General features: G+C 44.9%; 1 protein-coding gene across 2 annotated transcripts in view; it reads left to right on the top strand.

Annotated features, from left to right (window-relative positions):
* Smad1 (SMAD family member 1) overlaps window positions 1–12,467 on the top strand; it is an 84,557-nt gene that overhangs the window by 57,505 nt on the left and 14,585 nt on the right. For both annotated transcript variants that reach the window (XM_045131661.1, XM_045131662.1), the window contains exons 3-4: window positions 6,079–6,336; window positions 10,126–10,242. In XM_045131661.1, coding sequence (XP_044987596.1) covers window positions 6,079–6,336; window positions 10,126–10,242 — 375 coding nt within the window. The remainder of the gene's footprint in view (window positions 1–6,078; window positions 6,337–10,125; window positions 10,243–12,467) is intronic.

Raw genomic sequence — 12,467 nt, 5'->3', positions numbered from 1 at the left:
CACTACAGGGGCTGAGAGCTGGCTTAGCAGTTAAGGTGTTTGCCTGCAAAGCCAAAGGACCCAGGTTCGATGCCCCAGGACCCATGTAAGCCACATGCACAAGGGGGACATGTGTCTGGAGTTTGTTTGCAGTGGCTGGGGCTCCTGGCATGCCCAATCTCTCTCTGTCTTTCTTCTCTCTTATCTCTCGCTGCTTGCAAATAAATAAAATTAAAAAAAACAAAACAAAACCCCACTGCAGGGTAAAAGAGATGGCTTAGAAGTTAGGTGTTTGGGGGGGGGCTGGAGAGATGGCTTAGCTGTTAAACGCTTGCCTGTGAAGCCTAAGGACCCCGGTTCGAGGCTGGATTCCCCAGGACCCACGTTAGCCAAATGCACAAGGGGGCACACACATCTGGAATTCGTTTGCAGTGACTGGAAGCCCTGGCGTGCCCATTCTTTCTCTCTCTTTTTCCCTCCCTCCCTCCTTCCCTCCCTCCCTCCCCCCCCCCCCCCTCTTTCTCTGTCTGTCGCTCGCAAATAAATAAATAAAAATAAACCAAAAAATTATTAAAAAAAAAAAGAAGAAGTTAGGTGTGCTTGGGACTGAGGGTGTCTGAGACTGACCGAATTCAAATCTCCAGATTGTTCCCAAAACATCTGGGTGTATTCCAGTCCTGCAGAGGAGCAGAGACCCAAGAATCTTGAGAACCCCTCAAGCTCCAAAATTAGTAAAAGAAGACTCTGGTTCAAAACAAGCCCAGGGTGAAGAGAGACAGATCAGTTAACTCCTGCCTCCACAGGCTAGTCACCCTGCTGCAGACAAATTTCTGGATTGCCACAAAGTCACGTACATAAGTCATAAAGCAAGAGTAATTTTTAAAAACATAGGAGTAGACCTTAACAGGCTTTCCCAGTGGTTTGGTTTGGTTTTCAGTGCTTCTGTTGGAAACCAGGGCCTCCTACATGCTAACAAGTGCTGTGTTGCCAGGCTACAGCCGCCAGCCTTCTGTTTACTTTCTGTTTTGAGACAAAGTCTAAAGTAGCCCAGGCTGGCCTCACACTCACCGTGTGACACGCTCTGTCCTTGGACTCCCAGCCTTCTTCTTGCCTCAGCCTCTGAGTGGCTTGGATCACAGGCCTACGTCACCATCAGGAGATAGATGGATGACAGCTAATGTCCTATGAAGAAATAAGCATGCAGATGCACATTGAAAAGAAGCTGAGAGGGAGAGGCCGCCAGCTACGAAAACCTCTGTCACTAACATAGAGGCTGTGTATACATAGACTAAGGTAGAGAGACGCTAATAAACACAGAACAAGATGAAAAAGGGGGTATCTCCAATCAATGGGACAATTTGAACCATTTAATAATAGTATTTGAGGTGACTAGCTATTTAGAAAAAGATAAAATTAGATCCATTCCTCATGACAAAAATAAAAGTAAACTCCAAATGGATCAGAAATGTAAATAAATTGTGAAAGTTTTTTATACCAAGAGAGTACATGAACTCTTTCTTTCAGTATGGACACACAAGACTTTATAAAGTATATTTACAATAAAATATCTATAATTTTAACTGCTAAAAGTAATTTTATCATATAACTAAAGACAGTTGATAGGTTCTGGTAAGATATTTGTGACATATTACATGCATACATATATATGTGTGTGAATAAAAGGAGACTCCGGCTCAAAACAATATGTATAAATTAAAGATGAAAAAAGTGAACACAAGATTGGAGAGATGGTGCAGTGGTTAAGGGACTTGTCTGCAAAGCCTAAGGACCTGGGTTTGTTTGATTCCCCAGTATACACATAAAGCCAGATGGACAAGTTTGCACATACGTCTGAAGTTCATTTGCAGCGGCTAGAGGCCCTGGTGTGTCCAATCTCTTCCTCTCCCTGTCTCCCTCCCTCCTCTCTCTCTCAGTTAAATAAATAAAATATTTAATTTTTAAAAAGTGAATGTAAAGACATAAGGGGATAATTGACAAAAAAGTTTAAAAATAACTCTGAAATACATTAAAAATGATCAACTTTTACCATAAGAGAAATGTAAATTAAAATTGTACCAAAGTACTCTTTCTCACTCTATCAAATTGTCCACCTTTCCCCCCACCCCCCCCAAAAAAAATCAAAATGGTAACTGGTGGTAAAGTTACACATCTCCAGCAGATTTGAGGCCAGCCTAGGCTACAGGACAGCCTATCTCGGAAAACTCAAAAATATAAATAAATGATCACAACAACGAGTCAGTAAGTAAGTGTACTCGAGAAAGCGTTGTAAGCCAAGGATTTCTACCCCCTCCTTCTCCCCTCCCACTCCGCGCACAGCCTCACAGGACTGCGCAACCTTGATGACATTTCAGCCTGATCTCGACATCTACAAATGTGCTGGTCCACACTTGTGGCTGTCCTGGGTCCCAGGTGATCCCAGTGGATTTATAGCAAACAATCAAAGCCCGGATTTGGGTTTCTAAATCCCAGTCCTCAGCAAAAGGAACCAGAGATTCCAGGGATGGAGAGGGACAGGTAAGAAAAGCCCAGCATATCATGTTTCAGAAAAGAAAGAGTTGTTTCAAAAATCATAGCATGTGAAGATGTGGGAACCAACCTGCATGGACGCCCCCCCCCCAGTGGCCGATCTAAAGCAGTATAAACCATCAGAATAGGTGAGGACAGTCATAGCTCATTTACTAAGAATTCATGATACATAGTGATGAGTGATGCTTGTAAATAGGCAGATAGAGATATTAGAGTTCTGGATAACAGGGGATGGAAAAATGGTCCAGTAGATAAGAGAGCTTGCCACACAAGTATGAGGACCTGAGTTTTACTGCCAGCGCGCGCACACACACACACACACACACACACACACACCCCTCAACACATACTGAACACATTTCACATATCAAGGAAAAGCAAGAATGCTAATAAAAGATCATAGAATTAAAGGAAAATCTTTTTTTGTAACAGTTCTGGCAATAATAGATGCAGGTTATCTATCCACTATTAATTACAAAAAGAAAAGTAACTGTAGACCATGGATAAATTGGGCAACACCCTAACCAACTGATTGAAATTAATAGCGTCCCTAACAGGTAAATACTGCAAGCCTCTGTGTGTCTAGAGGAGAGAGTGATGTCACTTACGTGGTAGCTCAGCCAAGTCTCTGAGTTTAAATTCTGAGGCAATATCAGAGAACCCCAAGTTGAGCAGTCCGTAAAGTCATTCTTATATTTTTATAATCATGGAAAATGTTAATAAAAATTGAGAAAAAAATAAAAATAAAGTAATTCTTAACATGAAAACGTCAACAATATGAAGTTAATGTTCTGCAGGTAATGCTCTAACATGTTACTGGATTAAAGAGCATACAATATGTTATACAAGGATAGGGAAGGGGAATATTGGGAATGGGAGAAAAAGGAGAGAGAGAATGATTAGGTTAAAAATTGGTGAATTTTGGGTACAGGACATGGAAGAGTTCTTTACCATTGTAGTTTTTCTGTTTAATTTTTTTTTTCAAAACAAGAAGTTGCCTAAAAGGACATTCACAAAAGCTTATGGTTATTATCTCAAACTAGAAGCACGTCAGTTCACCAGAAGATCAAATTGTATCAGAAAATAAGTTGCAGATAAAGTAAGATGCAATATGTAAACCTGGTTTGAATTCACATGTTGAGCCCGAGAAGCCAGGTCCAAGAATCGGTACCATTTCCTTTACTGGAAGATTGTTGCATCTTGACTATAGAATGGAACACCTTCGTTTAAGAGGCACGTGGACCCGTATCAGCAGTGGTAAAATGGTCTTAACAATCCCAGGGGAGGGAGGGCCAAGCTCAGGGGTACAGTAAGTGCATAGCATGTGTCTGACCCTGGGTTTGGTCTCCAGCACTGCAAAAAAAAAAAAAAAAAAAAGGCGAAAACAATCAGAAATGAGAAAAAGGCTACTTGTCAAGTTCACCTCTGTGCTGCCTCTCTGCTATGCTTGATAGCTCACGTCCAAGGTCATCTATAAAAGCCGACTGTTGGCACCTGTGATGTGCGCTAGTGCCAGCTCACAGTACGTGTGGGAGCACACCCCTGCATCAGCCCGTGCCCCGTGCCCTTTGCTTTGGTATAGTAACACTTAATCGGGTTAAATTCAATTAGGCTGCCCCGCCTTCAGGCAGCGGGAACAGTAAGTCCTCAGTTCTAAAGTGCTGTTAGCCAGTAAGAGCCGCTAAAATGACTGGCCCAGTAGGTGGCATCATACGGCCCTGTGCTGCATTCGTGGGCAGTGGGTAATTGGACTATAGCTGATGACCACGACAGACACATTGGGAAAACTGGGCATGATGCACACACCTGTAATCCCAGCAGCGTGGCGCGTGGAAGGTGGAGGCAGGACGATCAGGAGTTTGTGGTCACCTGCATAACACAGGCCAGTCGGCTATCTGAGACCCTGTCTCGGAGAAAAAGTTGGAGAGGGGGATGGCAAGTTGAGAAGTGGCAACTCAGGCCACAGTAGCTTCTTGGATGCCCACGCCTTGGACCCTCATACCTCGGGTCATCCACCAGCAGCATGAGGTTGTCACCTCTCTGTGCTCTTTGGCCTGTTAAGGACCATGGAGAAGTGGGCCAATTATTCATTAAGCTCTTGGGTGTTTGTAAAGTGTGGCTGCAAAGGACTAGAGGCTTTCAGAATCCTGCTCCACAGAACTCCATACGTGTCACGTAATGAACCATCTTCCCCAGCCTTTGTATTTCAGATTGCTTGCTGTGTTTGTTTCTTTAACACCATTGGCCCTGCTTCTTTTTATTTTTTTTTTAAATATGTATTTATTTGCAAACGGGGGAAAGTATGGACACGCCAGGTCTTCCTGCCACTGCAAACAGACTCCAGATTCCTGTGCTACTTTGTGCATCTGGCTTTATGTGGGTACTGGGGAATCAAACCCAGGCAGTTAAGCTTTGCAGACAAGCACCTTCACCACTGAGCCACCTCTCTAGCCCTGCTTCTTTTTACTTCAAGGTAAGGTGCCAGTTTCAACATTTGTGGTCCAAAAGTTGTAAATAACTCATATCATTCAATAAATATTAGCTCAAATCTTAGCAGCATTGTGAAGTGGCAGTGTCAGTAGTAATAAGTATTCTTTATAGACAGGATCTCAGTGTGTAGCTCAGGCTAGCCTCAAACCCACAGTCCTGGCTCAGTCTCCTTCCTTAATGCTGTGATTGCATGCGGGGGCCACAATGTCTAGCTTGGTGTTATATATATATGTACATGTATATGTATATGTACATGTACATGTACATGTACATGTATATGTATATGTATATGTATATGTATGTGTGCGCATGCACGTAGAGACCAGAAAATAACCTTGGACTAGGCTGTCTGCCCAGTAAGCCTCAGGGGTCTCCCTGTCTCTAGCTCCTCAGTGCCCAGGTTACAAGCTCAGCGCCTCATTCTTGTGAAGCAAGCCCGTTACCAGCTCTGGTGATGTACACTCTTGTTTTATTTTTCTTTGTTTTGTTTTGTGTGTGTGATGTGGTGTGTGTGGTGGTGTGTGTGAGGATGCATGTGAGTGCAAGCGGAGGCCAGAGGAGGTTAGGGTGTCCCTCCTCTGTCCCTCATCCACGTGCTTCCTCGAGGGAATCTTGCTCATTCGGGAGTGTGCCATTTTTTGTGAGCCCAAACTATATGCCCATCTCTGCTCCCAACAAGACTGAGGTGACAAGTGTCTGTGGCCACACCCCGCTGTTCACGTGGGTGCTGGGAAATCAAACTCCAGCGGGCCCTGGTCCTCATGCTCTGAACCACCTCTCCCCAGCCCTGAGGTGTGGATTCTGGATTTTGCTTCGGTTTCCAGCAAACAGGAAAGGGGGCTGGAAACGTGATGCCTCGGCAGTGCTCTGCAAGGCCTTCCTTGGGCAGGCGGTCGGGCCGCGGATCGCAGGCGCGTGTCCTCGGTGGTGCAGAGACTTCTTCCCGGCTTTGTCGAGCGGCTTTTCATGTGGCCTGCCCTTTAGAGTGGGCAGCGGGGCGGGGCTCGGGTCCCTTGTCGTCCTGGGCAGACGTTCATCCTTCTCCCTTTCTTTCCTCTCCAGTTCTCCCTCCAGTGCTGGTGCCCAGGCACAGCGAGTACAACCCGCAGCACAGCCTCCTTGCCCAGTTCCGGAACCTGGGGCAGAACGAGCCGCACATGCCGCTGAACGCCACGTTTCCCGACTCCTTCCAGCAGCCCAACAGCCATCCGTTTCCCCACTCTCCCAACAGCAGCTACCCCAACTCTCCAGGGAGCAGCAGCAGCACCTACCCTCACTCCCCCACCAGCTCAGACCCGGGCAGCCCTTTCCAGATGCCTGGTAGGCGGGGGTGCCCAGCGTGGGGGTGGAAGGGCCAGCCTGATGTGAAGGGAGCATTGGGGAGGTCAGTGGGCATGGAGGGAGATCATGGGGGGTTAGCAGGCATGGAGGAGGTCGTGGGGGGTCATTGGCCATGGAGGGAGATCATGGGGGGTTCAACGAGCATGGAGGAGGTGATGGGGGTCAGCAGGCATGGAAGGAGATGATGGGAGGGGTCAGCGGGCATTGGAAGGAGATCATGGGGGGGTCAGTGGGCATGGAGGGAGATCATGGGGGGTTAGCAGGCGTGGAGGGAGATCATGGGGGGTCAGTGGGCATGGAGGAGATCATGGGGGGGGGTCAGGGCATGGAGGATGTCATGGGAGGAGTCAGCGGGCATGGAAGGAGCATCTCTATACCATGACTGCCCCTGCACCCTGTGCTCCAGGCCGCCATTTGTGGAAGGGGGAGTCTGGCAGCCACAGAAGCAAATGGCCTATTTTATTTGTCCGGCACAGATGCTTTAATCAGCTATTTTTTCCCCTTGTTTTTAAAAAGTTTTGAAACAGCTGCGCCCTTCTGGGAGTGGCATAATTGTCAGTCTGTGCTCTTGATAAAAGAGAAAAATAGTATGTTACACACATTGCTGTTATGAGAAACACAGCCTGGATTAACATCATTTCAGACATTTAAAAAGCCTCGCTGTCAGGACAACTCGTTTCCTGGGGGATCACATCCCTCGTTTAATTAAATCATTTAAATGATGATGTAATCCCTAGAAACATATACTTTAATAACAAAGGCGTTGCCACAGAAGTGGTGGGGACCATCTGCTTGTTTGACATAGCAAAGACAAAAAACAGTTATTTTTCTCTTTCAGGCTTGACTGGTGATGTAATAGTTATCAAAATAAATGATTAATTAGGATATTATATTTTCCAAATTACAGAGTAATAAACAAGAATCTCAGGAAAAAAGTAGCACCCTTTTTTGCCAATAGACATCAAGAAGGGCACTATATACAGAGATAGTCTTGAAATGTACTAATATTTTAGTAAGGGAAAATGCCTCGGGCAAACATGTGACTTGGACCACTTGAAGTGTTTTTAATTAAATTTGAACTCAGAATCAGCACTGGGCTTTCAAAAATTGAAAAGTGGTCCACATTTTTGCTTTTTTTAAAAAAATATTCTTTTCAGCACCTTCAAAAAATTTTTTTAAATTTTTCAAGGCAGGTTCTCACTGTCGTCCAGGCTGACTTGGAACTCACTCTGTAGCTCCAGGCTGGCCTCAAACTCATAGCAATCCTCCTACCTCAGCCTCCTGTGTGCTGGGATTAAAAAGGTACACAAGCTGGTGTGGTGGCACACGCCTTTAGTCTCAGCACTTGGGAGGCAGAGGTAGGAGGATCGCCATGAATTCAAGGCCACCCTGAGACTACATAGTGACCTCCAGGTCAGCCTGGGCTAGAGTGAGGCCCTACCTCGAAAAACCAAAAAAAAAAAAAAAAAGTAATACCACACCTCAAAGGCAGAATGAGAGAGAGAGAGAATGGGCACGCAGGGCTTCCAGCCACTGCAGACAAACTCCATAGGCATGTGCCACCTTGTGCATCTGGCTTACGTGGGTCCTAGGGAATCGAACTGAGGTCCTTTGGCTTTGCAGGCAAGTGCCTTAACCGCTAAGCCATCTCTCTAGCCCCAAACCTCTTACTTTAAACATATTTGTTTTACACTGTGTCTGTGATTCAGTCTAAAAGTATTGGGAATAAAGGTAGGAACAAGATGACTTTAAAAATGAATCTTGCCGAGCATGATGGCACACACCTTTAATCCCAGCCCTCTGGAGGCAGAGGTAGGAGGATCACCATAAGCTCAAGGCCACCCTGAGACTACATAGTGAATTTCAGGTCAGCCTGGACTAGAGCGAGACCCTACCTCAAAAAACAAACAAACAAAATATTTATGGGCTGGAGAGATGGCTTAGCAGTTAAGGCACTTACCAGTGAAGTCGAAGGACCCAGATTTGATTCCCCAGGACCAGATGCACAAGGTGGTACATGCATTTGGAGTCTGTTTGCAGCAGCTAGAGGTTCTTGTACACCCAATCTCTCTCAAATAAATAAATAAAATCTATGTTTAAAAAAAAAATCTTTATAATTTATAACTCCATGGTAAAGACCAGTAACCCCACTGAGGAGGGCCCCTCAGTGAAATGTGGGCTGGGGAGAGGGGATGTCTATGAGAGGATAACACAAGGGAAAGGCGACCAACACACGATTTGTCCATATAGTAAAGTTCCTAATAAATAAAAATAGTAAAACAAGTAGATTTTAATTAAAAAAACAATCTAATCCCATTTGGTGACTTCCTGTCTGCCTACTCCTGGGCAAGTCCACTGGGTCTGATGGACAAGTTGGTGGCCAGGGGTCAGTTTCAAAGGACTTCTGAGCTGTGGTCACCCCAGGTGAGCCGCAGTGAAAACTACTGCTTGAATTTCTCTTGGCCACCAGGGATTAAAGCCCAGGCGGAAGGGAGGAAATGGGCAGAAGAGGAAGGAGGGGTGGGAAATTATCCGCCTCTGCAGGCCAGGCTATGCTGGGGCCGAAGGGTGCCAGTGGGATTTTCACCAGCCTGTGGGATGAGCTGTGCCCTCGCCCTGGCTGAAAGGAGGCCTGGACTCCATATACTGATGGTCCTCCCTGAATGGTTTGCTGTCTGGCCTCAGTTGCCCCAAGTCCTTACTAAATTCATGAGTCCCAGAGGTAAAAGTCTGTCCCCAAGGCTGTCATACATGCCGGGTGGGCTGACAGGGCCATTGAGGAACTTGAGTGGGGACAGCAAGCAAAAGATTGTGAGAAAACCACACCCTTTATCTTCTAGTAAGAAAACACCAGGCCTGTATTCGCGTTGTTTCCTCAGAACTCATGTTGTTTGTCCTTGTTCGCCAGCTGGCTGTGTGTCTTCAGAGAAGAATTATGTTTATAATTATGTTATATAAATTATGTTATATAAATTCTGAAACAGTACACAGCTGTGATGAATTGATTTATTTGCTATTATTCTGTTATTAGGATTTAAATTTAAATTACTTAAGAGGGTGTAGGGAGAAAGTAGTCTTAACAGATTGCTAAAAGTCATGGAAGAGTAACAGTTCAAATTAACGGGATGTAATGAATTTCAGCTTTTTTTTTTTTTTTTTTTTTTTAAGCCTATAGGTTTAGAGCAAAGGTCTTGAAATCTTGGCTTCCATTTCAGTGAAATAGAACTTTCACCAAACTCAAAGTCTTACTGGTTTGAAAATGAACTGATCCCAGATAGGTTCTTAGAACTGACATACATTGCTTTTCTTCCCACTGAGTTGTCAGTGAAAACGTAAGGTTTATCATCAAGTCCAGTGCCTTTAGTATCCAGTGGGTTTGTTGTTGTTTGTTTTATGTCACAGGGTCTCAGGTAGCTCAGGCTGGCCTTGAACTCCTGCTTCCGCCTTCATTCAGGTGCTGGGATTCCAACCAGTCTTTTGATATGGAGCCTGATTCCAACTCAGTCTCTTATGAATCTCAACATGGGGGCTGGAGAGATGGCTTGCCTGCGTAGCCTAAGGACCCAGGTTCAATTCCCCAGTACCCATGTAAGCCAGATGCACAAGGTGGCACATGTGTCTGGAGTTCCTGTACAGTGGCTACAGGCCCTGGAGAGTGCCCATTCTCTCTTTCTCAAATAAATAAATTTTTTTTTAAAAAAGAAAGAAAAAAACTCAACACAGAAGACAATTTATGTTTAAAGCATGTCTTTTTTTTTTTTCTTGTAGCTGATACACCACCGCCTGCTTACCTGCCTCCAGAAGACCCCATGACCCAGGATGGCTCTCAGCCAATGGACACAAACATGATGGCACCTTCGCTGCCCTCAGAAATCAACAGAGGAGGTAAAACCAGTCGCTTCTTATGCCCCTTTTAAGAGTCTGATATGTCAGTATATCCAGATGTCACATTCTCTCACAAATTGTTATCAGTCCTTGAAGAGATAGCTATTTGGGAAACATAGAGTGCGATCAGAAAAGCACACTGGGAAGAATTCTTTAGATCTTAGCTTCTTAAATGAGGGTCGTGACCCTATCTGCAGCCACTTAACGTCCCCCAGAAAGTCAGGTTTTAAAGGCGTAATGACCAAAAATTCATTAATAGTCAGGCATGTAACGAATTCATGGTGTTTCTGGCTCTTACCTTGTGGGACATCACTGTGCCTGCCTTCAGCTCAGAAGAGAGACTACCACATGTTAGAACTTATAGTGCTTTCACTGACATAACCGAGTCTGCTATTCTTACAGGAGCATGATGGTAATTACAGAAAATTTTTCCTACTCTCATTTCTCCACATATATCAACTCTGTGTTTTTTTTGGTTTGGTTTCTTTTTTTTTTTTTTGGTTGTTCAAGGTAGGGTCTCACACTAGTCCAGCCTGACCTGGAATTCACTCTGTCATCTCAGGGTGGCCTTGAACTCACAGCGACCCTCCAACCTCTGCCTCCCGAGTGCTGGGATTAAAGGCGTGCACCACCACGCCCGGCAAGTTTGTGTATTTTTGCATTGTATTGTGTTGAAATAATGTGTGACTTTAAAAACTGCTATTTGTAGCCCAGTGTGGTGGCGCACGCCTTTAATCCCAGCACTCGGGAGGCAGAGGTAGGAGGGTCGCTATGAATTTGAGGCCAGCCTGGGACTCTATAGTGAATTCCAGGTCAGCCTGGGCGACAGCAAGACCCTACCTTGGGCAGGGGCGGGGGGAGGAAACTGCTATGTTAGTTGCTGTCTTGAATTTCATCTTAAAAACGTTATTCAGTGGAGTGTGACTTGAGATGAAGGCAGAATTTCTAACAATAATTCAAAGGGCCTTAAACATATGTCTGCCATTTTGTACCGTGTATGATACAAAGGAGCGTTCTCAGCTTTGACAATTATAAAATCAAAATATCAATTATGTGTAAACATCAAAGATGCTCAGTATCCTGAGCCTACATTTCTTTTTTCTTTATTTATTTATTTATTTTATGAAGTAGGGTCTCACTCTATCTAGCCCAAAATAACCTGGAATTCACTATGGAGTCTCAGGCTGGCCTTGAACTCACGGCGATCCTCCTACCTCTGCCTCCTGAGTGCTGGGATTAAAGGCATGCGCCACCACGCTGGGCCTTGGTGTCAGCCATGCTTGGAATTCGTGTTTGGGGAACAGGTTAGCAGGAAACTGTGAGCATGCTGCTATCCCCTATTGTGAGCGTGGGAACCCTGTCACTCTGATGTTAAGCTTATGATGTCCACTTTGGAAAATAGACCTTCCAAGATTTTTCCTCATTAGAGTAAGTTTACATCAGTTCGCAGTTTCAAAGGAAGAAATGTTGGCCTTTTTCTTGCTGTTGCCTGTGGCGGTTTTCCTAGAGCAAACTATGTGGCCCACAGAAAATTCAATTCTGCTGCTGCCTATTTTTGTAAATAAAGCTTTATTGGAACACAGCTGTGTCCGTCATGACATATGACTGTGCTACAAGGCTAGAGTGGGAAATCGCTGTGATAAATGCCGTGTGGCTCACAAAATCTTTCTCATCTACTCTAGGGAAAAAAAAATGTGTCCATTCTCAACCTAAATGAGATGGGTATTTTAAGAATCCTGATAGCTGGTAAGCCTGCCATTCCTGACCTGTAGCCTTCATGAGACTTGGCTCTTGTAGGTTACCTTGATATACAGCAAAGTGACGTGGAGGAGGAGTGTAGCAAAGTAAGCAAGGAAAGGGGGGCATTTTCCGCTGATCCACTTATGTTTATAAATTGGTGTTATTTTAAAAAAATTTTGTTTATTTTTATTTATTTATTTGAGAGCAACAGAGAGAGAAAGAGGCAGATACAGAGAGAGAGAGAATGGGCGCGCCAGGGCCTCCAGCTACTGCAAACGAACTCCAGATGTGTGCACCCCCTTGTGCATGTGGCTAATGTAGGACCTGGGGAATTGAGCCTCGAACCGAGGTCCTTAGGCTTCACAGGCAAGCGCTTAACCGCTAAGCCATCTCTCCAGCCCAAAATTGGTGGTTTTTTAATGATCGTTTTCTTTATCAAATTCTAAAGTAACGTGAATTTTAGTATTTGTGGATGTTGACTTTGG

This window comes from Jaculus jaculus, chromosome 12 (genome assembly GCF_020740685.1).
Source record: "Jaculus jaculus isolate mJacJac1 chromosome 12, mJacJac1.mat.Y.cur, whole genome shotgun sequence".
NCBI lineage: Eukaryota > Metazoa > Chordata > Mammalia > Rodentia > Dipodidae > Jaculus > Jaculus jaculus.
Note: the sequence above shows the minus strand (reverse complement) of the source record. Positions and strands in the feature narration are given on the sequence as shown.